The sequence below is a fragment of the Suillus subalutaceus genome (genome assembly GCF_016647625.1).
Source record: "Suillus subalutaceus strain FC151 chromosome Unknown DFJ58scaffold_258, whole genome shotgun sequence".
Classification (NCBI taxonomy): domain Eukaryota; kingdom Fungi; phylum Basidiomycota; class Agaricomycetes; order Boletales; family Suillaceae; genus Suillus; species Suillus subalutaceus.
This window is the reverse complement of record NW_024540507.1, coordinates 24,069-49,153: the sequence shown is the minus strand read 5'-3', so window position 1 is coordinate 49,153 and position 25,085 is coordinate 24,069. Positions and strand designations below refer to the sequence as shown.

The window sequence follows — 25,085 nt, the reverse complement described above, 5'->3', positions numbered from 1 at the left end:
GGCCCACATTGGACAGTTCTGATTGGCAGCTTTTCATGATGGAAGAAATGATCAGCAATCCATTGAGACATAGCAAGAGAACGTACAATTATGCCCATAGGCTTTACACTTTGAGCACTGAGTTGGTTTACGTGCTTTCTTAGGTGCTACTCCGTTGGCACCAGTTTGTTGTGGTGCTAATGTTGAGGTGGAGGATGCAGATGGTATTGCATTTGCCAGTGCGTTGACCAGTATATGGGAACTGATTAGTATTGAATGGCTGGAGGGGGCTGGAGGAGGGAAATGCTTGCAAATGAGGCCCAGTATCATCTCCCCATACTCCTGAGTATAAACCCAATCTGTTTGATCCCTGAGTGCATTGATATCTGGTAGTTTAGCGTGATGAGAAAGAGCCAGGATATGATCCAAAGTGAGTCTGATAGAATGAGTTGAGGACCAAATAAATCATCATCTATAGCCTCCTCTACAGCTTGTTGTTCACGCCATTTCAGTAAGTCAACTCGGAGGGAAAAGTCGGCCTGCAACATTTTGTAGCTAGTAGAGATCTTGACTTTGCGCTTGCTGCTTGCTTTTGGGGGAGGTGCGACATAAAACAGCAAGAATGCCTCCAGATTGCACATGTCACAACAAAGCCAAGGCGTGCAAGAACGTTTCTCGCAACGCTCACAACAGTAATTTTGAACGTTGGCGTCATCAGGTTCTAACAAAAGTAAGCAATCATATTGCATGTTCAGCAGGCCATGAAGCACGTACTGATTAAATCATTCCCGAAATATTCATTTGCAACCTTGCGCCAGCACACCGATAACCTGTGTGCTTCCAGGAACACCTCCATTGCGGCCATTTCATACTCATCTTCACTGAGTCCAGATGAGGAAGGAAGAAGTTTTGAAGGTCTATTTGCCTGGCCTGTGGGGGCCTCACTTAGTTGAGTGACAGTTTCCTCCTCCGATTCACTTTCACTGTCCAAGTTATCACTCTCGCTATCTAGATGATGATCCATATGAGCCCCCCCCTCCATCTCCTGATCCTCATTGACCATGACCCGCGTCCGTTTGGTTGCTGAGCCCCCTTGTGAGTTAGACTTCCATTTGTTGCCTGCCTTTGTTTTGACCTTTCCTGCCTTATTGCGATAATTTTTATCAATAATGTATACACCAGTAGCTTCTGCACGTGGGCTACGAGCAGCACGACCAAGCCGCTGCATCAGCACGCATAAGCTCTTCACGTAGCCCCACTGGATAATTAGCTCAGTGTAGAGACTCACGTTTCTCCAGGCTCATATGGGCCAAATTCACGGCTTTTCACGACGCACTCGATATCCTTACAACGTGCTTCTCATACGACTTCCACGCAACGCGCGCTTTGGCGCGTACCAGCGCATTCAAGTGTGTTCGAGCGCGTTACAGTGCACTTTGTCGCATTTCCTTAGGATCCGTCGCCTGCCCTCCGCATGTCCTGTCCGAGTCCTCCAAGGTCCATTGGTGCATTTTCCCTTCTTCAGAACTCATACTCCGTCACGCAGGCACTAGTACTTATCATCATATCTCGTTATGGACCCTGACTTACCTCACCATTTACCTTAGTACTTCCTATTCAGCTCCAAGCCATGGGAACTCGCTTAGCATACCTACACGTCACCATGTTTGTTTTCCTGTCACTTACTTCCGCTCCACTACCATTGAAGTGTAAAGCTCGAGTTTCTATCAGAATACACCGGTTTTCCTTCCTATTGGCGCTTTGACACCTTTAAGTGTCTATTTCTACAGCTATCAAAGTCCTGATTCCCCCATTTGATTGTCATCTCTACTCGAAGCACTCCGTTGTGATCGCACAAAGTGCGCTTTGACATTGAAGCGCGCTTTTCCGCACTTTCCGCCTTATTAGCACGTTTAGGCGCCTTTAGCTAGCGCACTTCGCTTTTGGGTGCATTATTTGCCTCAGAGTCCCATTCAGGCTTCGAGACCAAACCGCTGGTTATAGATCCCCCTCACCTTTCACTAGAGGAATCTTTCTCAGTAGCAATCCCCTTGGGACAACTTTCCACTCATATCCAGAGGAGCACTTGAGAGCCCACTTCCCACTCTTCCCCCTAGCATGCAGCTATCATTCCTCGCCCTCATTGGCATCAGAGATATTCAAACCCTACGAAAGTGAGCAACACATCAGTTTAGACTTGATTTAAGATGGTGGCGCTAATAACGAACCATTCCTGCTGCATCGGTACAGCATATGCCCCATACTTCTCCCTTTCGAAGCTTATCAAGAGCGCTTGCACGGAACTCTGCAGTCATTCCTGAGTGAAACCACACAATCCTTTCCTGGAAATCAGAGGACAGTTGACCTCGTAGGAACATGGCCACCCGCTGCGTCTCACGCCGGGAATTGCAGAATATCAAGAACTTCGGTGGAGGAAACTCCTTCTCAAGCCGAAGTACGCGGTTGATATCGTGCATACTCTTTGTGGAGTACTGCATCTCAATAACAACCAAATGAATATTAGGACGATCATTTGATAGCCGGATTTTTGTAATGTTTTCGTGTCGCATATTCAGAGTTGCCATCACGTCCTTGAGGATCCTCGATGGCATAGTGGCTGAGACAACGTGAAATTTTATGTGAGAGGGAAGGATCCATCGAAGCCGACCAAGTTGACTATATTCTGGGCGGAACTCTTTGCCCCATTCACTGATGCAATGTCCTTCATCGATGGTGATATTAAATAAGTATGGGATGAACTTCTTCGATTTCCACAATGACTTCTCGACACGCTTGTCAGATATGACAAGCTCTGGACTGATTATAACCACTCGGTAACGTAGGTCCTCGATTTCCTAAAATCCAATGAGACAGAGTGCTGATGTTGTAATAAACTTGTGCTTACTTTGAATAATTCATCGCTCACGTTCTGTCCAGTGACATTAATGCAGGTAAGAACAAGCATATTCAACTCCTCGACATTCTGGTCTCCAAGGCCATTCAAAGCTGTGATAACAATCATGACTGCATTGCTGGTGAATAGAAGAGGGATCCAGAACGTCAATGTCTTTCCCGCTCCAGTGGGTGCAACAGTAATGACATCTCTGCACTTAAGCTGCTCAATTGCAGATTGAATTTGAAAGTTGCATGGTCTGATGTTGTATCTTCTCTCGACCATGGCTTTGATTGTCGCGTCGTCTGGGATGTCGTACTGTAGAGCAGACATAATGAATGACGGAATGAGATTCTGATTTACTAAAACGGGATCCCGCCGTTTCACGCGCTCGGAGGTTCGCTTATGGTCTCGCGTACGTTTTGTGCGCCCTTCAGGTGGGGGACAAACAAGGCCAACAATTGATGCCACAACAAGTTATGCCAGTCGCTGTGGGGAGGTTGTCTCAAAAATTGTCGCTTAAAATGATTATATAATTGTATGGTTCTATTGACAAAGTGGCTGCTCTACGATGTAGACTTACCTCCCACGCGATGGGTAGGAGTCTGCATTAACCCCAGTTATTTCGCGGTTAATTCAAATCAAGACGCACCAGTTATAACCTATTCAGTTATAACCCGGGTTAATAACAACACTGTGGCAAAGAACTACTCGAGCGTGGCCTGAGAGGCGTGTTTTCCAAGGCCGTCGCTCAAGTTGTCGTTGTAATGCAAGCTACTCGTGAGCCTGCCACTGCGTGTTCTGACAACGGCCTGGTAGATTGAGTCGTCATTTCAACGAACCAAACGCATTGAGCGCTCGTACCTATCCCAACGTCTCCGAGTGGTCTCCGTTCTACTGTACAACGCATCGTCCTTCCTCTGCATTATGAGAAGCTGTATTTCTTGCCCGCCCGACGTCATCGAATGAACACATGGAAAAAATGTACCGGTATGATGAGATTTTGTCCCCCCACTTGATAGTTACTTGCGATGAACAAGTCTGATAATCTCCTGCAACTACATGCTACTAAACTCTGCGGCAAGGCGGTCTACTGGAAAAAATTACGGTCTGACGTCTCCAACTTCTTGCAAAAAGCAATGAAAAGCTCCAAGAGGTTGATGTACCTTCCCTGGTCCTTTTCCTCTTCATTCACCCAAGATACGAACTCCTCGAAGCTGACCCAACCAGTGGGTCGTCCCAAAGTCCCAGCCAAATGGTGAGCTTTACCTGACTTCCAAATGTAGTATACCGCTTCAAAGATGAAACCTGCAAAGGGACACTGGGGTACTCCTTTCTCGTAACGGACCTGAGAGTGGCACGATGGCTCCTCTTTGTTGTGGTTGTAGTTTTGGGGGAGGGCGCATTTGAAGCAGTAAGTAAACCGTTGGAAGGTAAAACTTCCCTTGAAGTTATAGTACATCGAGTCAAGGGGGTTGCTTCCCGAGGAGCACGCACCCTTTGCATGGACCTGGCAGTCGATGACAAAATGGACGGGGCAACAATTCTGCAACCTCCTCATGTACCTGTCAAGGAGCAACGTGCGGTCCAATCGACCGTGAAGACCTGCAGTCACTCTGGCACTCCTGGTGGATGACGATGGTGCAGGAGCTGGAAGTGATGAGGGAGGGGGTGGTGCCTTGAACGCCTTGGATGCTATTGGTTGAGAAAACTTGACGGTACGTCAGCACTGCATCAAAAGACATAATGGAATTGCATCACTGAGTGGTGAGTTGGTTGAACCCTGCCAGAAAGGTTGACGGCACATTGAAGACCAAGTGGGGTATGAGCGGCCTCCATAGCATCGAGCGCTCTCTCCATTTGACAAGTTACTTCGGGAACCTTTCCGAACAATGCATCGCAGTCACCTGAGAAGGATGCTTGGGAGGACGACAGTCTGGAGAAAGATGATTGGGAGGAAGACGGTCGAGAGAAAGGTGGTCGAGAGGAAGTAGGTTGAGAGGAAGTAGGTTGAGAGGGTTGAGATGAGCTAGGGACCAGAATCTTGGGAGTGGTGTTTGTTGCAGATGAGGAAGGTTGCAACGATGCATCCTTAATCGCTCGCAAGGCAATACCTTGCATCTCGCTGGCAGGATCGCAGACGTCACACTTCACCACGCCTGGCCTGTCATTGCAACGGTATGCAAAACCCCTGCCGTCCATACACTTGATGGAGGTATACCTGCGACAGTCATTGTTAAATAGGACGTCATCCAAACCTTTGATGCAGTGGTAGTCTTGGTCGCTCTCGAACGAGGACAGACTTGTTTTCTGAGTGAGATAAAACGTATGTGCCTCGCGTCCATCGCGTCCGGAACGTCCAGACATCTGGTTCACTACCATAAGACCATACTCAACCTCGCTTATCACCACGAATCGCACTGAGCTTCGGTCTACTCCCTGAGCAAAGGCAGTGGTGCACGCCATGACTTTGGTCTCTCCGCTATCCCACCTTGTGAGGTTATGCGTTTTTGTGTTTCCTCCCATAGTGGGAAGGTCACTGTGAAAGACCGCGCATTGGATTGTGGTGCTGAAGTTATCTGCCTCTTTGTTTGAGTTGAAAAATACCAGCATGCGATCTGATCCGCTCATCTTCAACTGCAGATGGCGCACGAGGGACTGGAGGGATGCCTTGAAACGGTTTGGAAGGACGCGCAGGACATGAAGACCTATTTCTGGGCGATCTGTGCAGGTGCGATATATGAGAACCTCGTTGAGCTCCAGCGAAAAGACTTTCAAATAAGCAGCAGTGTTGGCTGGGGGGGACGTCGCGGAAAGCAAGTTGATTTGCTTTGGCCACCTGGAAAATTGTGCAGCGAGACGATGCCATGGTTCCTTGCGATCAGGATGACACACCAGGATGTCGTGGTGTTCGTCAACAAACATTTTCGTAAAGGAAGATCCCTGGGGCGATGCTATGAAGCTGAATACAAACAAGATGTGAGGTCAAGACAGCGGTCAATCAAGTCATGGCCACGTACACCTGGAACGCCTTGGAAGAAGCACTCTCTACCTGCACAAAGAGGATCTGAACGTCGAGGGGAACGTTCTTATCTTTGGTAAAATTGTGTGCCCTCAGCCCGAATTGCAGGCATTTTTCTACTTGTTCCTCTAGGAGAACGACAAATGGGCAGACAACAATACAGCGCTGGCTGGGATCAATAAGAGGGGCAGTCATCCATAGAGCGCTCTTGCCCCCTCCTGTCTTGAGGGTGATGATGGTGTCCTTTTTAGTACTCATGACGCTCATGATAGCCTTGCACTGTTCGCGAGACCTTTCTTTGGCAGCAGGGTCTTTAAACAGCTGTCTAAACGCAGCTCGCACCTTCTGCGTCCATCCGTCATCCTCTTCTTGGGAAAAGTGAGTCAGAATCTCTATCTCTTCGTCTTCGTCCATGATGATTAGATCGTCAAGCTGAGAGGAGCAAGCCTCCTTACGGAATGAACAGGAGTCTCGATCATCGTCAGTCAATAGACCCTCTGCTTGGGAAGAGGAAGCCGCTGCAAGAGATTTCCCGTGATTTTCTTGTTTGACGTGTAAGTCCGTGGCATCAAGGTAAGAGGTCGCTAGTCGAATGCGTTTTGGGGACTGAATAGGTCCACCTCTACCGTTTGACTGGCTTGATGATCCTTGAATACGAGGCCGTTTTTGACGGACTGGAGTTACGGGAGGAGCGGCAGGACTAGGGGAGGAGGACAAGGCAAGGCGTAAAGAGGAGGATGAGGACGAGGCGAGACGTAAAGAGGAAGACGGGGACGAAGCATGACGTAAAGAAGAGGATGAAGACTGAGTGGGCATCCCAGTTGTTTGACTGACAGGAGCAGTAGAAGGGTTAGTGAGACGGGAAGATGAGGATGAGGATGAGGGTTGGGTAGGGAATCTGGTGGGATGCTGGGCGTTGTTCGAGGCAGGGTCACCCATATACGTTATAACTTAGTTGAAGTTAGCTTAGATTGGTGAGCGGTACTGGATGCATACCTTCCGACGGAACTGGGGCACGTCGTCCAGTACCAATAGCAGATTCCGTTGCAGGAGCAGGAACAGGGCTCTGCACAGCATGGAGGATGGAGGGCAAGATGTTCTGGGTGATGGCGTCACGGAGTAGTGGCACCAAGTTTTCCTGCAGGTAAGTATCCAATACCACACGGACGGTGGTTGAGGTAACCTCAGAAATGGCCGAGACGTCGACTGAAGAGGATGATGCAGATGCCCTGGTCGACCTTCGCATTCGAATGGGCGCCTGGGGGTCGCCAGGACCGAGGCCACAGAATGTGTGCCATTCCTCTGACAGCCAGCGATGCTTCGCTATGACATTGTTGGTAAGTTCAGGGACAGCGCCGTGGACGGTGCCATAATGGATGTGGTCAATGTGCGTAGAGTGGTCTGCACCCTCAGCCAGGAGGTCATCGGCAAGAGAGAACGCGTGGTTGGGAGAGATGAATTCCCTAGCCATGGCAATGGCACCTTGTCTGAAGTCTCGCACACCCCAGGCGCACTGGAAATACTCTCGGTTGACTTGTGTGAATATTGCATACCACTCGTCAGGGTTGATTCGATGGCCGTTGTCCATGACGAGGAAGCTGTAATCAGGTGAGAATGAGCACGATGCAGCGACTAGGAAACCCACCTATTGTATTCATGCTGAACCTTTTCCCCATATGCGACGTATGCCAAGAGAGATTCTGCATGCCTTAGCCCTCCGGCGAGGAACTCCACCACCCACCTTCCCAATTTTGAATGGACGAACGCAGGAGTGCAAGGATCTCTGTCAGTAATCTGGGAGGTCTTGCTGTAGCCAGACAAGAGAACGACTTCCTGACCCTGAACAAAGACGTTTCGGTGTCGCTCGGCATTGGCGATTTGGTGTTGCAAAAATTGCACTGCTCTAGTAGATACCTGCGTTGTGATATAGAGCAGGTGGTACAGCGGCTTCCATACCTCGCCCGTACGGCGAAGGATGTCCTTTACTGCTGGCACGTCCCAGGCAAGACGACCTTCCCGATCCACCATGGCTAAGTGATGGATCTCGATCAGGTGAGAAAAAAGTTCCAGCCTAAGGGAGTCAAATTGTTTGTCGTTGGCGAAGGAATGGCCACGGATGGAGTTGGTCATGTCATCTGCGACGTGGGTGGGCAGCCCCTCTAGCATGGTGCGACCTTGGGTGAGCAGGAGGTACTTCTCCTCGACCCGTTCCAGGAGAGTCTGAATGCCTTGGCGAAATCTGGAGAGGTACAAGGTCTCCTGTCCGACCGTGATCCACTCAAAGTCAGGGTCGAGAAAGACCTTTGGCTCCCGTTGCTGATTCCAAGCCAAGGAGGAGGCATATTGCTGATACTCGAATAACATGTTGAAGGTGGTTGCGCGTCCTAGGGCTAAGACCTCCTGGTGAACCTTTATGATTCGTCTAAAGCACGGCAATGCAAGGACGAAGAGATTAGCAGAGCATGAGGGAACAAAGGAGTGGGACCACTGACTCGAATTGGGGAACATCAGAGTCCTTCTGGTACCACAGGGCGTGGGTGAGGCAAGTGCTGTTGACGAAGTACTTTAATTTTGCCAGGTCTGGTGTGAAGTCCGTCGACTCATAGAAGTTACCGTCACGTCGCAGAGCCTTGAACCATATAAAGCGCTGGATGACATTTGCCCAGTTCTCCTCGGCGTGGACGCTAGCACCATCCATCAAGGTCCATAAAAATTCGTGCAGCTTCTTCATGGCGTCGCCACCACTGCCTAAGTCAAGGTCATCACCGTGGTCGTTCTGATCGATGCATACCACAAATGCATCCAAGGCATCGATCTGGTTGGGGTGGAGACCGAAAGAGAAATTGGAAGGATGGTCTTGGGTGAGGTAAATCCGGATGATGGCCCGCAAAAACTGGACGATCAGCTCGCTATAAGAAGTATTTTTTTTTGAGATGGGACGCCAGTGATCTCTGCAGGGAGAGTAGGAGGTCAGAGGGTGCATAAGGGCGTTGATTGGGAAAACTTACGAATCTTTCTTGACGTCATCACCGTGTAAGAGGAGTTTGCAGATGGTAAGTCTCTGGGGATTACCTTCCAGGAGCTCGGGCGCCATGTGAAAGTAAGCCTTCACGAGAAAGTCCAAAGTGGTGAAAAAACCATAAAATTCTTCTGGGCGGTGCTGACCCTTGAGGGTCTCCAAAATTTTGACCTGCGATTTCTGGCAACGAACGTCCTGCATGAAGCAATCCCAGGCCATGACTTTAATGAGGGACCTTCGCTCCTCATCAGGGACTGCGGTGCGTGAGACTGCTGGAATATCAATGGAGTGAGGGAAAGAATTGGCGATGACGTTTCTGATGTCGATGGCTTTTTCAGAAGGGGGGGGCTGGATGACCACGAAATATACTCGACCTACAGACTCAAAGAGCTGTTGGATGAATGCTTCCTCGTAGGTCATGACGTCCTTGGATACCCTATGGGCCTGTCTCCCATGGTTTATCATGGTGGGGATGCTGGAGGCGGCATAATGACAATCAGCGGACTGCATGCATACCATGCCTTTACGCGGAGGGGCTATAAGCTGAACTGGAGGGCCTTGGTGGGCGGGGATCTTAACATCTTCTTGCCGCAGGTAGATTTTGTTTTTGAGGACGAATTCGTCCAGAGATTCCATCTGTTTCGGGGTGAGGGATTGGCGGTGGTGAGTCTTGCGGTGACCAGGGACCATAGCCGCAGTGAGAGACTTCTTGCAGCCCATACAGATAAAAATCTTGATACCAGTGTGCATGCAAAGACCGAACTGATCCAGAAGGCAAGTGGAGAGAAGATAATCTTCACCTGGGAGAAGGACGACATGACTGTTCAAATCTGGAGAGATAACTTGGGCTGACGAAGATAAGCTATGAGATAAAACAAGGAGACGAAGACTGACTGGTAGGAGGTTTATTGTCCGGCAGCTGAAGAGGGCCTTCAGGAGGAGTCACGGTTGAGACGGTGCGGGCTGAAGGCAGAGCTGGGGGAGAGATGGAAGGGATTAGAAAATGACGGAGAAGGAAATAGAAAAAACGAAGCACCATTGGCACTGTTAGCAAGGATGCTGTGGGAGAGATTAGGCACTTGAGGACGGACGGCTGGAGGAAGGAGACAAGTTAATGAAGGGGTGAAGAGGGAGAGAGATCAAGAACGCACCGGCTTGAAGTCGAGGAGTATCTTGAAGACCAGAACTGTTTGATTGAGGGGCCAGGGCTGGGAGGAGAATATCTTTGTCTGAGAAGGTGGATGAGGCAACAGAATAAGGGGAAATAGTGAGAGACTCACGATGCTCAATGTGGGTCTTAAAGGTGGACCTCCTTTTGAATGCGCCTGAGCAGGCAGGAACAGGACAGTGAATCATGCCATCAGAGGCACGGGATAAGTCATACTCGACACCAGAAATGAAGACCAGACCAGGGTGAGAATTGTGCTCCCAGAAGCGTCGGTCAGACATGATTGAGTGATTCAGAAACTAGGATTGCAAGGCAGGGCGCGAGATAAAGATCGAGAGGGACAAGTCGAGGGACATTAAATACCAGAATTCATGTTGAGGGAGACGAACGGGGGGGCGAAGAACTCATGCAGGGATGAAGTGGGCCTCCACCGTTTGAGTTTCTCCATCGTTTCTCGAGCCTCGGGTGGTCACGGTCACTGGTCTAAGGAACCTGCCGTTATGAAGACAGCATGGATCTCGGTCGTTTCTCAAGCCCATTTTTGGATCCTTCCACCATGTTGTTGAAGCGAACGTTTCTCGGTCGTTTCTCGAGCCTGTTTTAGGATAGTCGACTAGGATTGAATAAGGTGAAAATACGTACTGGCACTAGAAGGGCCTCAGGCCGGCCAACTCGGAGGTACTTACACGACTCGGGTACAGGCCGTTTGACTTTGCAGGTGTTTATTCCAACACACTAACTTCTTACAATGAGGTTACTGCCATTGAAACTGTCACTGTACACGATTTAGAGGTGGGAGACGGGGGGCTATGGCGGCCCCTTCAAAGCATCATATGTGGCAGTAACTCAGGCATCGGTTACCGACTTACCCTGACAGGCGCTTGTGTTGGACGTATTACCTAAGCATCAACAGCATACCAGCATTAATATTACATGTGCCACATCTAGTACATGTCTGCGTCAGGCAATGATGTCAGGGTCTACATGATAGTACAGACAATTCCGGGAATGCTCCAAGAGTACTGGAAGAAAAACAAAACAAGTGAGAAAACAACGCAACTCGGACAGGACAGTCTAGACAGACACAGAGAGGGTGGGAAGACTCTTGGATATGATGCGCTGGATGTCGGAGCTCCGAGTCAGCGCATTGTGGTGCTCGAACCTGAATTGTAAGAGAACGATGCAATCTTAGTAGTACTCATGACAGGACTGTCCCTCCAGAGTAGAGCGTTGATGTAATCAGCAAGCTGGAGATGACGGGGTGCTGGAGAATTTGGATTTTCACCATCTGAGTCGAACCAAAGTTCGCTTCCTGCGCTGAAATGTGATAAAAAGAGACGTGAGAAGCGTCATACCTAGAAATTGTGTATTGCCCACCTGATAACACCAATAGAAGCCCAACCGAGGTTGAACATTCAAACTGGCGAGTAGATACTGACACTGACATTGAGAGATGTGACACCGATCAGACCATCCAGCAATGTCACAGTATGAGTTGTAAGGCCAGATGTTGCAAATCGAGCAACGTCATGAATTGAATTGATGCACCCAGGAAGGCAAATTACAATGAATGCTCAAGGCAATTCCACACATTGTTCTCCATCGACACGGGAAAATCGGCCAAGAAGTGGAATAGGGACGCCCCGGGGGAAGATCTCGCGTCAGTGCAGTAGTAAGGTATGGCAAGTATGCAGAGAGCGTGTCGTAGGCACGGCGAGAACGTGACATTGATGTCGGGCGCACACGCCTTCAGATATTATAACCCAAACAAACTCAATTCAGATGCTCTGGTTACTCCTCGACTGATGTAACAACCTCTTGGCAAACGCAGCTGATGATCGAGGACCATCGGTTTGATTTCAACACTTTGTGTTTCGAGCCGTCTTGGATAACCCGTGCTGAGACGGAGGATATGTGCCGATCCAGTGACAAACTCCAGGCAGCCATGAGCCGGGCAAACAGTTTGCCAGAAATACTATAGACAAAGCTGAATACGTACCGTGTGTGATATGCTGGATGAGCACTGTGAGCAAGAAATGGACTGTAAGCAATGTCTCGGCAGGAACTAGAATGGTTGCCGCATTGAATGTAGTCATCCAACAGCTTCGATACGCGCGACTGCAGCTCCCGTCGTCTGATGAGATTGAGGATTGTGATTGGTGCCCCATATCGTGCAAAAAGGTCGTCGAAACGACGTGACGCAGCGACACAGAATGGATCTACAACGCTGTCTTTGGATGCGTCAAAACAAAGGTAAGTTGAAAGCCACAATAGACGTACTTTCAATAGTTGGTCGAGGAGCCATGCTAGTAGTTTCCTGTGTCCAATATATGAGGATGCTGCCCCTGTACTAAGAAGACTGACGTCGGATCATGACAGTTAGTCCGCACCTAAACATAACTAGTATGTTGAGGGCTCGGTCAACGTTGATATTCGCCCGTTGATGGACGGTGGGAGGAAAGTAAAAAGTTGACATTCAAGTGCTTTTGGTATCTCGACTTTGATGACTATGCGGCAGAATGCCTGCGATCAATCGTACCGCGGTCGCCTACTTGGTCGTGAAATGAGAAATGGGCTACTGCCAGTGAAATCTTCAAGGCTGGCGCACCCATCTTCCCGTGTGGAGACCAGCGACGAGATTCTATATGCGAGCGTCTGATGGGCTGTGATCAAGACACATGCAAAGCGTGTTGATAAACTGGACGTGAGTCTCAGAATTCCACGGCGTATCAACCGCGACGATGATATCAAAGAGCGCAGAACATTCAAGATTCTGCTGTGCGGGTGCGAGGAGTGGGGATATACTGAGTCATTGCCGCGAGCGTACTAAGGGACCGTGACAGTCCAGCAGCATGCCAAAGCAGTGATTGCGACGACCGTTATCAGATAGTGTGCGTATGAAGTTTTCGTCCGGATAATAACTGACTACAACAGCAGCATTGGCAGTGAGCGTAGTCTGTGCGATCGTGATCGAAGGCAACCCAGTGCTATCATTTTCGGTCGCTGAAGCGATCCAACTGCAAATATCCAATGTGATCTGCAATGTGAATGGAGGACTTCCAGGTGGATGAAGCATGCAAAGACCAATCGCTTGTTTGTGTGTTGGTGGCTGAAGCTTCAGCTTGAAGGGTGATCTGCTTTGCCAGTGCCGAGCGTAACGCGTGGTGGTGTAATTTTTCAGCTGGGAACGCCGTACTTGGATGGGGTGAGTGGGTATGTTGAGGAGTGTGTCAGTCGACGGAGGTGGTAGTCGAGGATAGGAGAATGGAAAGCCAGGAATGAGGGTTGGTTTGGAGATGCGAGTTTGGCGAGTTGGGAAAAGGTGGATGATGTTAGGTATGCTTGGGTAGAAGCTAGACAACCAGTTTGCAGGATTAGCTATAAGGTATCAGCGTCATACTAAAAAGAGTGTTTTGAGGTGCGTGCATACCTGGTTTTCAAGTTCCTTACACAATTAGTGTCTGTCCAGCGCGGAACTCACCAAAGAATCCAATCAACGAACGCGCCATATCATCTTTAGCCAGGTCAACGAATCCAGTAAGGCTTTCATCTCTTTCAAACCGTGGAGTGGAGTTTCGCCTACACCAGACTCTACAAGCACCTCCCTATCTGCTCTCGCACGGACCTCTTGAGTCGACTTGCGATTGCAGATCACTTGCATCTGTGAAGATGCGGTCTATCGCTACGTGCGCTTGGGATACCGGTTGAGCACTGGCATCATACAGTGCACACCGCATTTGCATCAGAGCACTCCGAGCGGATATCTAACAACAACGACGGCGAAGACAGCGCGCGTGTCCACTCCTTCGACCCAAGCATCCCCGCCAAAACATCACGAAAAAGCGATATGACCCCGTACAATCGTACTGGTATTTCTGAATAGCAGCAGAAGACATAGGATTCGACTTTCAAATAGAGTAGAAACGGCTTCCAATGGATGAATCATGATAGGGTCCACATCAAGAATATTTCCGGAGATGGAATTTGCGACTGCCAGTTCCTTGGGAGTGTAATCTAGAACATGTTTGGATGCGCTAGAAGCGGTAAGGAATAGTATTTTTTTTTTGGTTTTCGAACTATCGGTGTTGAGCTTTGGAGATGCCGGTGAGGTGAGGGTGGTCACTAGAGACTCAAGTTGTTACGGTGGGCTGCAAATGAGGATTAACATGTCTCCTTTGAGGAGTGTATTATATACCACGGATGTATTTTTTCGTTCTGGTACGCCGTTTTGATCAGCGGATAACACATAATGAACAGTCGTTCAGACTCTGCAAGCCGCGGATGATATAGTTGCACATAATAACATTCGGCGTCCTACAATGACAACTATTGTAATTTCTTACCGCAATGAATGGCAAGTATGAGCTGTCAAAAAATGATTCTGATTGACATCCGACGAGAAAAAAAGAGTTGAGGGTTGGCGTGCGCGCCGTCACGATATGCATACATTTGAAACATATAGCTATTTGTTGCACTTGTCTGGTCATCGGATCAGTGCCAGATTTACGACGATCCCAAGCATACACCGCACAACAAGGAGCAAATCCTCAACTCCCGAGATCTGTAATATTATGATCAGTATTACACATGATCAGTCTAATGATCGCCTTACATCAGCTATCGATATCGGACTTGGAGTCAGGGGACCCCTCCATGCTATCATCACTGTCTTCCTCAGGCAAACATAACTTGTGCGCAAGATCCTCGATGTGATCAAGTTGTATGTCAGAAACAACGAACGACGTAATATCGCAGTTATATGCGCCGATATTGAAGTCTATGTCGATATTAAGGTCTTTCGAGGTACGTCCAACCAAAAGCTTTTTGAAAGAGGAAGCTTCTGCATCGCTACGGGCATATTCTAGAGCGTCCTGCTCCAGCATTGTTTCAAGAAGTTTTGTGCGCTGAACCGATGACTCGATCTCCCAGGCCGTTGTCAGAACACGCAAGCGCTTGGATTCGCGGGTAGCTTGCATCGCAACGACAGCTTGAGCGACGGCCTTGCCAGACATACCTCGCAGGCCACGCTCGAAGAGTTCTTTTCCCTGGTATAAGATGTTTATCATTGTGAAATTGTAGCATTGAAGGCTAACTTACCGCCCGGACATCAGCCAGAGTCATGTCAGTCTCGCCGGAGCATTTTCCGACAGACTTGTTACAAAAACGAAGTTCGATTGCGTTAGGCTCGTGACTATTGTGCTTGTTATAAGGCTTGAACTGTCTTTTTGCGCGTTGCACATAGTAAATCATGTTTTTCGAGGGGGGGAGGCCTGGAAGTGCACACAGCTCATCTTCTGACGAATCATTTGTGTCGTCAGATGATGGTGATAATGGTCGGCGACCCTTGAAGCGTCTGAATGGAGCTCCGTGTCTCATTGGTATATCACGACGATATTGTCGTTGATGGTCAGGTGTCTGGGTACCATCGGGCCAGAGTTGACAGGATGAGTCTTCATCCTGACGAGTAGGACTAAGTTGTCCGATAGAGCTCGGGGGAGTAAAGCAGGCGTGCATTCCTAATTAGCCAGGAGTGCCTCCGGTGACTAGTTGATATCAACAAGTTTTTGGCGTGTGTTGGAAGAGGTCGGATGAAGGTTTAACAGGCGCACAGATTGTACTAGGCCAGTATGGGATTGAAAAACCCTCCCAGTTAGGGTATTACCTACAGCCATCACGATGAATTAATTTCCCTGAAAGGAGTTTAAACTTGGACGTTATCTGGTAGTGTCATTCAGCTGTTACGCTGAGGAAACATGACTGAAATGGCACTTGGTGGGCACAGGTAGGCGTTCATCATAATGACAGGCACACGAATACCAATATGGATCATTACCCTCGCCGTATTAGGCTAAGGCTTGCAGGCCTGTGCCGCCTGTTGCCCGTCCCAACACATTAAATACTCGAATTCTCAATTGAAACTTGAGCTTGCCGAAGTTCTACATGTAATAATCTAAGAATCTAGAACTTAAAACTGAGTCGTGTGCGCATCATGGTCACTGAGATCACCTCGTTACAGAAGTTCCAACTGGAATTCCTGTCCGATTTCAAAATTTTCTGACACTTCCGAGTCAGAGTTCAGGGCCTAGTGGCCATGACAGGGAGGCCACCGGTTCAAGAGTGTAGTAGCTAGTACTCGGAGTGAAGGAGCGGACTTACTAGTAGTAGTCTATAGTTTTTGCTCGTCTTAGTAAGCCGCCTCACTCATGACACTTGCACAGTTGCATTGACCTGGGCAAGCTTGAAGCTTTGACTCTCTGAGTCAATCTGGACTCCTAAATTTCGCTCGGATTGAATTCCACTCCGAATCTGGGTAAGTCCTAGTCTTTGTTACTGCAGTCGCCACGATGCATTAGCTGATTTCCGATCGATTTCCGGGATCATTGACTGAAGAACGAGAAGAATTTAAACTTCAAGCTCAATGTGGCGCCGGCCAACTTCAAGTGGCTTGCCATGGGACTAAGATCGCCTTCAAAGTTTCTGTTTGGCTCATCGCGGTATTTCCGAAGGTCGCTGCTGTAATATCACGATCCTGACCATTTCAGAAATTTAGTGTTCATCGCCAGCCCCAGGAGGCTTGCAAGAACTATGACTCGTGCGGCGGGGAACGGTCTCTGAGAAGCACTGGCTATAATCGAAATTTGTAATGTTACAATGATCAATTGTCGATTGGCAGTCACCAGGAAAGTCAGACATGTAATATGCCTCGTTATCATTACGAGTATCTGATGAACTCGGCTCAGAGCGACTCATACGCGGCTGAGAGACTGGGGCCGCTGCTACTTATGACAGGCTCTGAGTCGTCCAAGGGGTAGCCCGTATCAGTAGTGAGTAATGTTAAATATCAAAGTTTAGTATAAATTCTGACTCTGCCAGGCCGACTCGGAGTCACCGCGACTGCCATCATATCCCCTGGTGGCATCGATATGATTCTTCCGAGCTCAGATGAAGAGTCACATCGTCAAAAGCTTGGTGACGACAGCCACAGATTTGGCAGCTTTGTGCCACCCCCAGACGTCAATTTCGACATGTGGTACGAAGGTATGATGCCCCCAGGAAGCTGGTCTGACATGCCCGGGCCAGCCTCAGGTATGGCACCGAAGCTCCATAAAAACGAGTTGGACGCCCACAGCAGTTCAACTCCAGCCAGTGGGCCAAGTCAAGCTGATCACACCTCCGCGGAAACTCCATTAACCCCCGAAGATTTTCTGGCCATAATCATGAGCTTCGATGACCCAGTTGACAGTGCCGCGGAGGCTGTGGTCACGGGAGCCCCGCATTTGCACACCCTTGGAGTCGCTGGTGGTATTCACGGCCGGTTGTCGGCCTTACGCTTTGACTCGCCGCCGTCATCGCGCAGTCGATACACTCCGTACAAATTGCTCGACAGGCCTGCCGTTCACCGCGGCAGGAATCACCATGACCTCGGCGACGATGTAGGACAACGCGACGCTGAGCTATCATGTCATGACCTGACACCAGGTATATCGCCTGCCCCAGCATCATTAGCTATTCCAGTAGCAGTCGCGGTACCAGTACCAGCCACGGTATCACCTCCTGTAGCACCATTGTCTACAACATTCGTGTCGTCGCTACCTATTACGGGGTGGTCCGGTCTTGAGACCCTACCCCAGGTGAAATCGAGAGCCAGAGAAGGCATGAAACGGTCGATGTTCAACGGCTCGTTTCTGCTTTCAACTGAGACAAGATCAGAAAAGGCGCTTGCCAGCCTTGCTGCCGTTGTAGCTACATCAAATAATCGTAAGTCTCTCACGAAATTCATTTTAAACTGAAAACTAATATCGAGAACAGCTGAATTCGCCCAATGGTCCGCCGGGGATGATGCCAAAAAGGACGCTGGAAAAATTGGTGACACCGCGAAGAATCTGAGGAGAAGATTCATGGATATAGTTCGGACGGCGGTTTTATCTGGCTACAATTTGAATGAAGCCTTGGAAACCCAACCGCAGCCAGAGATGGTGCTTATCATCCGTGACCTTCTCCAAGCCGATGCGTTCCTGAACGGAGATATCGAGGTAAGTCATTCTTCTGACTCCTCCTTCTAATGCTCATGGCTTTACGGTCAGGTGGGAGGACAGATCATGCACGGCGTGCCCTTTGCAAATATTGTAGTGCGACATTTTACGCAGCACGTGCTGTTCCACCAACTTAAGCTCCACCAATATGTTAGCCACGACCGAGACCTTGGGGCATTGTTAGCCTTCATTGGAACATTGTTTGAGTGGGTATTGAAAGAACTGTCCACTGGTGTCTTCTTGCCCAGAGACTTTGACCTGTCCCCCGCTAGGGTAGAATTCGACAAAAAGCTAAATGGTCTCTACACGTCAATGGCGAGCGATGTACGTAACGCCCTAGTTGCAGGTATTTACACCCGAGGGGGGCAACCACTGCCTTAGGGGAGTAACAAGTAACGTTCATAGGCATTCAGAATCAAAGTCTGGTGTTGCTTAGACGAGCCGAATGAATTACGGTACTATACTTAGGCAAATGTATATGCAGGGAAAATTACAAGGCGTGCGTATAGAGTCCGAGAACGAGAAAGGAAATTTATCTATGGTGACGATGTTGAATATCCAACAAACCGCTCAAGGTATCATGATGGGGACTTACTCCAGGACGTAGATAGACAACAAGAACGAAGTCAGTAAGCATATCAGCAGTCGTGAAGTGAAGAACTCTACTATATCAAATAGGAATCCAAAATCTGGGATCAAGTTCAATGCCGACGTCAGGCGGGCAAGAAATACAGCTTCTCATAATGCAAAGGACGATGCGTTGTACAGTGGAACGAGACCTCTCGGAGACGTTGGGATAGGTACGAGCGCTCAGCGCTCAATGCGTGGGTGTCTCATACCTTGGATGAGAATTGGAAGACTTTTGCCATTCCTGGCCACATGTGATCCTTATCATTTGTAATCTTGATTATCTCTTCTGGAACTTCCACGATCTCAGTCAGTCACTCAATACTTGCCACACGAAGTCAACACTCAGCGCTCTGCGGCATCTAACAGTCATGCCTACACTAGTGGCACAACCTGACAAACATCCTTACTGCACTCCTTTCCCCCCTAAGCAGTCCTACAAACACTTCCAAGCTGGAAGCAAATCCACTCTACAGGCTACTGGTACCTACAAGACAACACATCCCATAAAACTAGCATCCCCAGGTTTACCATTGCAACACAGTACTGAACAATGCATAGCATCCATGAAACCGTCCCTGCTTGGGAAAGAGCATGCATCAGAGAACAAACCAGTTGCACAGGTCCCTCCTTCTGCAGATGCCAACCCATTGCGTGATGTCTGCCAGCAGTCCTTTGTTTCTGACCGCACTACCCCCAGTATGTTCAATGAGAATTAAGAGTTTAATTAACAATATTCTGATTGGATTGAAGATGTACGCAAGATATTGGATTATTTATCGAAACCAACTTTACACGTATCCCGCAAGGTATGTATTCTTGAGCCTGAGTCAGCGAACGTTGTGCTTCTATGCTTACCAAATATTACAGGAGTTCCACGGTGTCGGAGCGCGAGAATTCAGATTAATAGAACGCATGGTGGGAGACACGGCCCGAGTGTCGAAGCCTAGGTAAGTCATTGCATCTGACTGTTTTAGGTAATACTAAATTGTCCCAAAGGCTAGCTTACGATTACAACACGCACATCCTCATCGCTAACATGCCCACTGTTCTCCATGAGGCGTCCTTCAACCATGTGATGGTTTTTGTCGGTAAATTCATCAACGATCTTCCCTACGATGACGACGTTATTGATCCAATGATCCAAATGGCTTGGTCGCTGAAGACCGCGAACGGATCAGTGGTACCAGACATGGTTGTAACTGTTAACGCTGTGGAGGAACCCACGCGAGTGTTAATCCCCTTCGTTGGAGAATGTGCTCTCTCGGAGACTGACGAGCACATATTCGGAAAGGCAGAGGATATTATCTTAGCGCATCCAGAAGTCATCTGTATGGTTGTTGTGCTAGTTCGTGAAGCTGCAGACTATGCTGCCCCCAGTCCTGATTCCACCGCCTCGAAGACTCTCTGTGACCCGAAATCCCTCACTCTAGAAGAATTCCTCGACCTACGCACCACGCCACGTTCAATCGGCGAGCCCATCGTAATGGCTGATCACACCTGGTGTCACCTCTCTTCGGTTGAGTACTTCGTTTGGGTGAAGAGAGATGATGGATCACCGATCAATATCCGTTCCCAAGATCCAGCGGACATGGCGTACGGGGTAAGTGTTTTCATCGATTTCACCCTTTCGATCCGATGTGAAAAATTTGAGCCAGACCTTGGTGCCCGAGATAGCCATGGATGCTGTCACGGAGATGTTTGAACGAGGGTTGACCAAGATGAAGGATTACTTTGTCGATTTCCAGAAGAGGCTTGAGTCTAGCCTCGACTGCGCTGTTCTCGCGGAAGCCAGAGTTGAGTTACATACTAAGTGGCGCCTCGCCTTCAAACGATTCCTGAATGCTTCGGATGTCACCGCCCACAAGCGTTATCTCGCCTGGCACGGAGGGAATTTCGGCGAGGAGGGCAGCGATTCTTCTTACGTAGATTCAGAGCAGGCAGATGAAGAAGAAAAGCCGGTGACCGTTTCAACTTCCGACCGCAAGCGTGCAAGCACAGCACCGCTTCCCTGTTCTAGGTTCAAAATCCAGAAGTCTTAACGCTGATCATACGATTGAATCGGTTCACGTATTTTGAATCTTGACTCGAACGGGTCACGCTGTAGAGATATGTAGTTGCATCATAGTAACCATCCGGATCGCGTCGTTCATAGTTGGCTGCCGCATCTGTAGTCCTTACCCCTGACTGTTCTTTAATGTGCCGATGCAGCTGCTGACGTTGCCCGCGACCCTGCTGAAGGGCGCCAACAATGGCATTTCCAAGGCAATAAGGGCGTTTGATGATATTATTCGTCCCGGGGGAGGCTAGTCGATCGGATGAAGTACTCTGGTATTTTTGTTTGAGGTTATGGACCAGGAGTGTTGTGATAGATTACTATACATGCTGGCATGTACATTTCTCGGCATCCAATGGACATTCTTGAAAATTCAATCGTGCTTTGTTCACCGTCTATCAGTGTCACTTGACAATGCACGAGTCCAAGGTTTGTAAGTCGCATACGAAGTGATCTTACAATGCCTCAACGCGAGCATGTTTCGTTTCAACAACATTATATTTTTACAGAACAGCCGTGAACAAGATTGACTTACAGTTCTGCATCTTCGCCTTTGTTTTTCCTAAATCATGTACGATTTCGTCCAACATTTCGACGAGTACCTTACCTCCTAACGTAAATGCAGGTCATAAAGCGCCTTTCTTCCTCCCCCCGATGCATAAAGCCATAACACGCATTCCCCGGTTCAACGCCCAAAATGCATTACACGCCCCTTCTGTCCAGCTCGCATATTTCCCTGACACTCCCCACCTTGCTCATCATACATTTGACATTTTTCGCTGTCACTCCTGGTAGAGCAACTCCTCTGCAGCAGCGTCGATGCCTGCGCCCGCCTCTGGGTCTTCCTCGGCGCCGATTGCAATCGCGCGGTTAGGGTCAGGCGTTGGCTTTGAGGTCGTTAAATATATCTGCTGTACCATAGGGGAATGATGACCAAATGATTCGAACACGAGGGAAGTGGAGCATGAGGAGAACAAGTTTAGATTGAACAGAGGGTGGAGCGCGATCAGAATCCGTTGGACCTGTTGATTTCTTCGCAGGATATTTGTCCGTGGGTTTAGCATACGATTTCGCTGATTCTGCTGTGGTCTAAAAGACAGGCGAGGCGGTAAATATTTGGAGATCTGTCGTACAAGATGTACCTCAAGTGAGAACGCTTTGTTTTCCTCGGACTCGATGAGTAATATAGGCTGTTTATAGTGCACCGACATCAACTCGCATTGTGTGTACCTGCGACTCATCAGCGACGAAGAAGCATGAATCCGAGAGACTTACAATCGACCGCTATTGAAGCTCGCTACTAGATCAGGTATGCTCTTCCTCTCGACGCAAATATCTGGTATGAGGATATAATCCCCAAGAGTCAGCGTCGCCGGAATAACGAGCAGGCCAGATGCGTGAAGAAGCGAAGGTAGTGTGGAACGGAATTCGCACATGTCGACAATTACCTGTGATGCCACTGTACTCAGTTCCTTCCTTCCGCCTGCGAGACGGGTGCTGATTGTTTTGATGACTGTATCGCTTTTCCCAGCGTGTTTGTCCTCGAAGATCGGCACGAGCATAGACTAGATATGGTGATGAACGACTTGCACCACGCTCAAGATAGTGAGCTAAACGACGCACTCCGCGTTCCTTAATCAGCTTCTCGAAAGACTCCTTCTCGCGCCTCAGTCCGGCAGGGTACTTGCGCTCCTCGCAAGAGAGTTGGTACGGACGCCAATACCAGGGTTCGAGTTTCTGTATACCCATCCAATTGCCACATTAAACTCAAGGGTGTCAACATCACTTGGATGAAAGACTTACCTCGATGCGCCTCACGAAATCAAGGTTGGATTCAAACATCACGATAAATCTCGACTGTAGTTCTGCGAGAATCTGGTCGTCCATGTCATCGGTATATGCACGCACAACAACCATCTGTGAGGGTGCAAGCAAGCCGTAGTGCGTGTCAAAGTCTATTTCTGCCTCGCTTGAGAGAAGCGCTTCGAGGAGGAGAGCGCCTGCATCAGAGGAGACAAGGAGGTCTGAAGGTTGACTTGCGAGACTGAATCCGATCTTAGTGAGGAGTGCACAAATACAAGTATCCCAACGCACAAGGCTGCAATCTCATCTGCATCGTCTCTCGACTCCACTTTTGGGTCGACAACCGCTGGTTTACTTAGTGCAACAATCATTGGTGCATTGCCACGCACCCTTCTCCGATGCTCTTGTCTTGTCTTGTCTTGTCTCGTCCTTCCTCTTCAAAGCCTCACTAAGCTCGCCCTCAAGTTGCAATGATGGCTGTGGCTGCGGGGCAGAAAACTGAGCTGGTTGATGCCTGGGTTGTTTTTGTCTGGCGTTCTCGCCTTTCCGATACAGGTGTCTCGGTAATTTGCGCTCCATCACGGATCGCCCACGAGAGCCTTTCGGAGCAGTGCCGTCCATCTCCCCAAAGAACTCGGTGACAAGGGTAGAAGAGCGTGGAGAGGAGATCATGACAAGTACCGTGTTTGTCCCGCGAGTTGGCGGACCCGACGCGCGTCAAGCACGAAAATTATTCGGTCAATAAGACTTACGAGTCGACAATGCCTCCTGTCTCATCAACTCTTCCTCGATTTCTTGAAGTATGTCTGCATGGAGATCCCACTTTGGAAGCTCTTCGAGACCTGGAGACATGTTATCCGGAACCAATGGTTTCTTCTTTTCCTTCTGCTTCCCGTTTATCTCTACTATTGCTTCCCGTTATGCCATGCGCCTCATCAAGTGCAGCCCATGCATCTTCATCGTCAACGTCAATAACATAAATTGCCTCTCGGGAACCGAAGCTGTGGATTTTGGAGAAGTAAGGTTATAACACCGTCGTTTCGCAGTGCTAAAAATGATGTTGGCCGCATTGGTGAGCATCCAAGGGGACTGGTGTTGTTTAACTGCACCAGTTGCGGTTGTGGTATTCGAGGCTACGAGAGTTTCCAGGTATGCGTGAAAAGCGAGCGCATCATAGAACAGTAAGTTCCTTGATGGAGAGCCCAGATCAGTGGCGGTATAAAATGGACAGCAGACGATAACACAGGAAATATAGTGAATAGCAGAGACCGAGTGTGAAATCAAGAGTAATAATCATGATGAAAACATACATTAATAGCCGTCTGAGCGTCGCAAGGTCACCCACCAGTTGCTTCGTCCGTGGACCGACCTTGTGTCATCAAAGGAGCGGAAGTATGCAGACTCTATTAACATCATCAAGCTCAAGCTGTGAGATGAATGAATGAGGACTAGTTCAGGTGCAAATAAGGCCAACTTAAATGTGCTTACCGTCGTGTTAGATCTCTTGAGCTCAGAAAGGGTGACAGTCATACATTGGACTATCGCATGGTGAATTGCCTCCACAGGCTCTGTAAGATGCTGATGCAAATCGGTGACATCTGCTTTATGGGTTTCGAGCGTGTGCCTGACGTCTTCGTGAAATCTGGAGCAAAAAAAGAGAAGAAAGACGGCAACAAGAGCACTAGAAGGTGAACAACACGAACATCAGTGAGGAAGGAGGTCACCCACCGTGGATATATATGAACGTGTCTCGATTGAAGCTCCTTCATGATGCTCTTCAGCAGAGACATACCACTGGTGATATGCTCCGATTGGTCTGATAATGCTTTGAGAAAGCCAGCCTTATTCTTCTCTCGATACAGCCGGACAATGAACGCCTTAAGGGAGAGAGCAGTAACCCTAGGGATGCAACGATTCATCACCGAGTACAACACTGTTTCAGCATGTAAAATGATTATACCCGTTATGAGCTCCGTCGGGATGTCGGATTGCAGCATGTCAACGATAAGAATGCGGGAGGTGACAGAAATGAGGCTGCCATTCTTGTAGAGGTTCTGTCTGCGAGCGTCGTGTTAATATGCTGCAGAAGAACAACACGAATAGTTACGAGTCGTTCTCAAAGCGATCGTTTTTCACGATAGACATGAGGGACTTATCTCACTTTCCCATCTCATAACCCACAATTCGCAATCCAGGCCGCCTGCACCCCATGATACCCAGTTCATCCCCAATAGTTGTCTCCCCTTCTGGTGAGGTGCTCAATAGAAAAATAAGAGTCTGCTTTGAATCGTATATTTGCATGAGCGTGCATATGATACGACGAAGTCCAAGTCCACGGGAAAGGATTAGCAAGTCTGAAGTTGCAGGGTCATGAATCTCCTCAAGTATTGATTTGTGGAACGGCAGGAGCATAGACATTGCAATAGGAATGAATTCGAACTATTTGCATACGGTAAGCTAGCCGTGACCTGCAGGAGAAATTACC

At 48.8% G+C, this 25,085-nt stretch overlaps 7 protein-coding genes across 7 annotated transcripts; 2 read left to right on the top strand and 5 right to left on the bottom strand.

The window, feature by feature from the left end:
* Positions 1–730: 730 nt before the first annotated feature.
* On the bottom strand, positions 731–3,157 carry DFJ58DRAFT_671025 (P-loop containing nucleoside triphosphate hydrolase protein; the record flags this gene model as incomplete). The annotated part of the gene is made up of 4 exons (XM_041382915.1): positions 731–1,278; positions 2,204–2,688; positions 2,761–2,834; positions 2,885–3,157. The coding sequence occupies 4 exons, from the start codon at positions 3,155–3,157 to the stop codon at positions 731–733; spliced, it is 1,380 nt and encodes a 459-aa protein (XP_041235889.1).
* Positions 3,158–3,962: 805 nt separating this feature from the next.
* Positions 3,963–10,362, bottom strand: DFJ58DRAFT_736269 (uncharacterized protein; the record flags this gene model as incomplete). The annotated part of the gene is made up of 11 exons (XM_041386770.1): positions 3,963–4,583; positions 4,634–5,834; positions 5,893–6,844; positions 6,891–7,492; positions 7,540–8,316; positions 8,387–8,845; positions 8,903–9,761; positions 9,808–9,888; positions 9,950–10,006; positions 10,065–10,142; positions 10,194–10,362. 11 exons carry the CDS (start codon positions 10,360–10,362, stop codon positions 3,963–3,965), a joined length of 5,856 nt encoding a protein of 1,951 aa, XP_041235888.1.
* A 2,360-nt stretch (positions 10,363–12,722) lies between these two features.
* Positions 12,723–13,742, bottom strand: DFJ58DRAFT_870240 (uncharacterized protein; the record flags this gene model as incomplete). The annotated part of the gene is made up of 4 exons (XM_041394291.1): positions 12,723–12,857; positions 12,909–13,459; positions 13,563–13,595; positions 13,643–13,742. The coding sequence occupies 4 exons, from the start codon at positions 13,740–13,742 to the stop codon at positions 12,723–12,725; spliced, it is 819 nt and encodes a 272-aa protein (XP_041235887.1).
* Positions 13,743–14,694: 952 nt separating this feature from the next.
* DFJ58DRAFT_847946 (uncharacterized protein) lies at positions 14,695–15,595 on the bottom strand (the record flags this gene model as incomplete). Its single annotated transcript, XM_041393543.1, has 2 exons — positions 14,695–15,126; positions 15,179–15,595. 2 exons carry the CDS (start codon positions 15,593–15,595, stop codon positions 14,695–14,697), a joined length of 849 nt encoding a protein of 282 aa, XP_041235886.1.
* A 1,409-nt stretch (positions 15,596–17,004) lies between these two features.
* DFJ58DRAFT_736266 (uncharacterized protein) lies at positions 17,005–18,495 on the top strand (the record flags this gene model as incomplete). Its single annotated transcript, XM_041386769.1, has 3 exons — positions 17,005–17,839; positions 17,891–18,114; positions 18,166–18,495. The coding sequence occupies 3 exons, from the start codon at positions 17,005–17,007 to the stop codon at positions 18,493–18,495; spliced, it is 1,389 nt and encodes a 462-aa protein (XP_041235885.1).
* Positions 18,496–19,112: 617 nt separating this feature from the next.
* On the top strand, positions 19,113–20,783 carry DFJ58DRAFT_736265 (uncharacterized protein; the record flags this gene model as incomplete). The annotated part of the gene is made up of 5 exons (XM_041386768.1): positions 19,113–19,440; positions 19,495–19,550; positions 19,612–19,691; positions 19,741–20,344; positions 20,400–20,783. 5 exons carry the CDS (start codon positions 19,113–19,115, stop codon positions 20,781–20,783), a joined length of 1,452 nt encoding a protein of 483 aa, XP_041235884.1.
* Positions 20,784–21,499: 716 nt separating this feature from the next.
* On the bottom strand, positions 21,500–25,061 carry DFJ58DRAFT_822843 (uncharacterized protein; the record flags this gene model as incomplete). The annotated part of the gene is made up of 16 exons (XM_041392081.1): positions 24,762–25,061; positions 24,533–24,658; positions 24,329–24,499; positions 24,089–24,242; positions 24,003–24,026; positions 23,911–23,969; positions 23,597–23,789; positions 23,353–23,485; positions 23,050–23,199; positions 22,892–23,018; positions 22,601–22,841; positions 22,421–22,534; positions 22,073–22,362; positions 21,940–22,027; positions 21,715–21,886; positions 21,500–21,600 (listed from the first exon to the last, which is right to left on the bottom strand). Exons 1-16 carry the CDS (start codon positions 25,016–25,018, stop codon positions 21,500–21,502), a joined length of 2,400 nt encoding a protein of 799 aa, XP_041235883.1. The 5' UTR covers positions 25,019–25,061.
* Between the last annotated feature and the right edge of the window lie 24 nt (positions 25,062–25,085).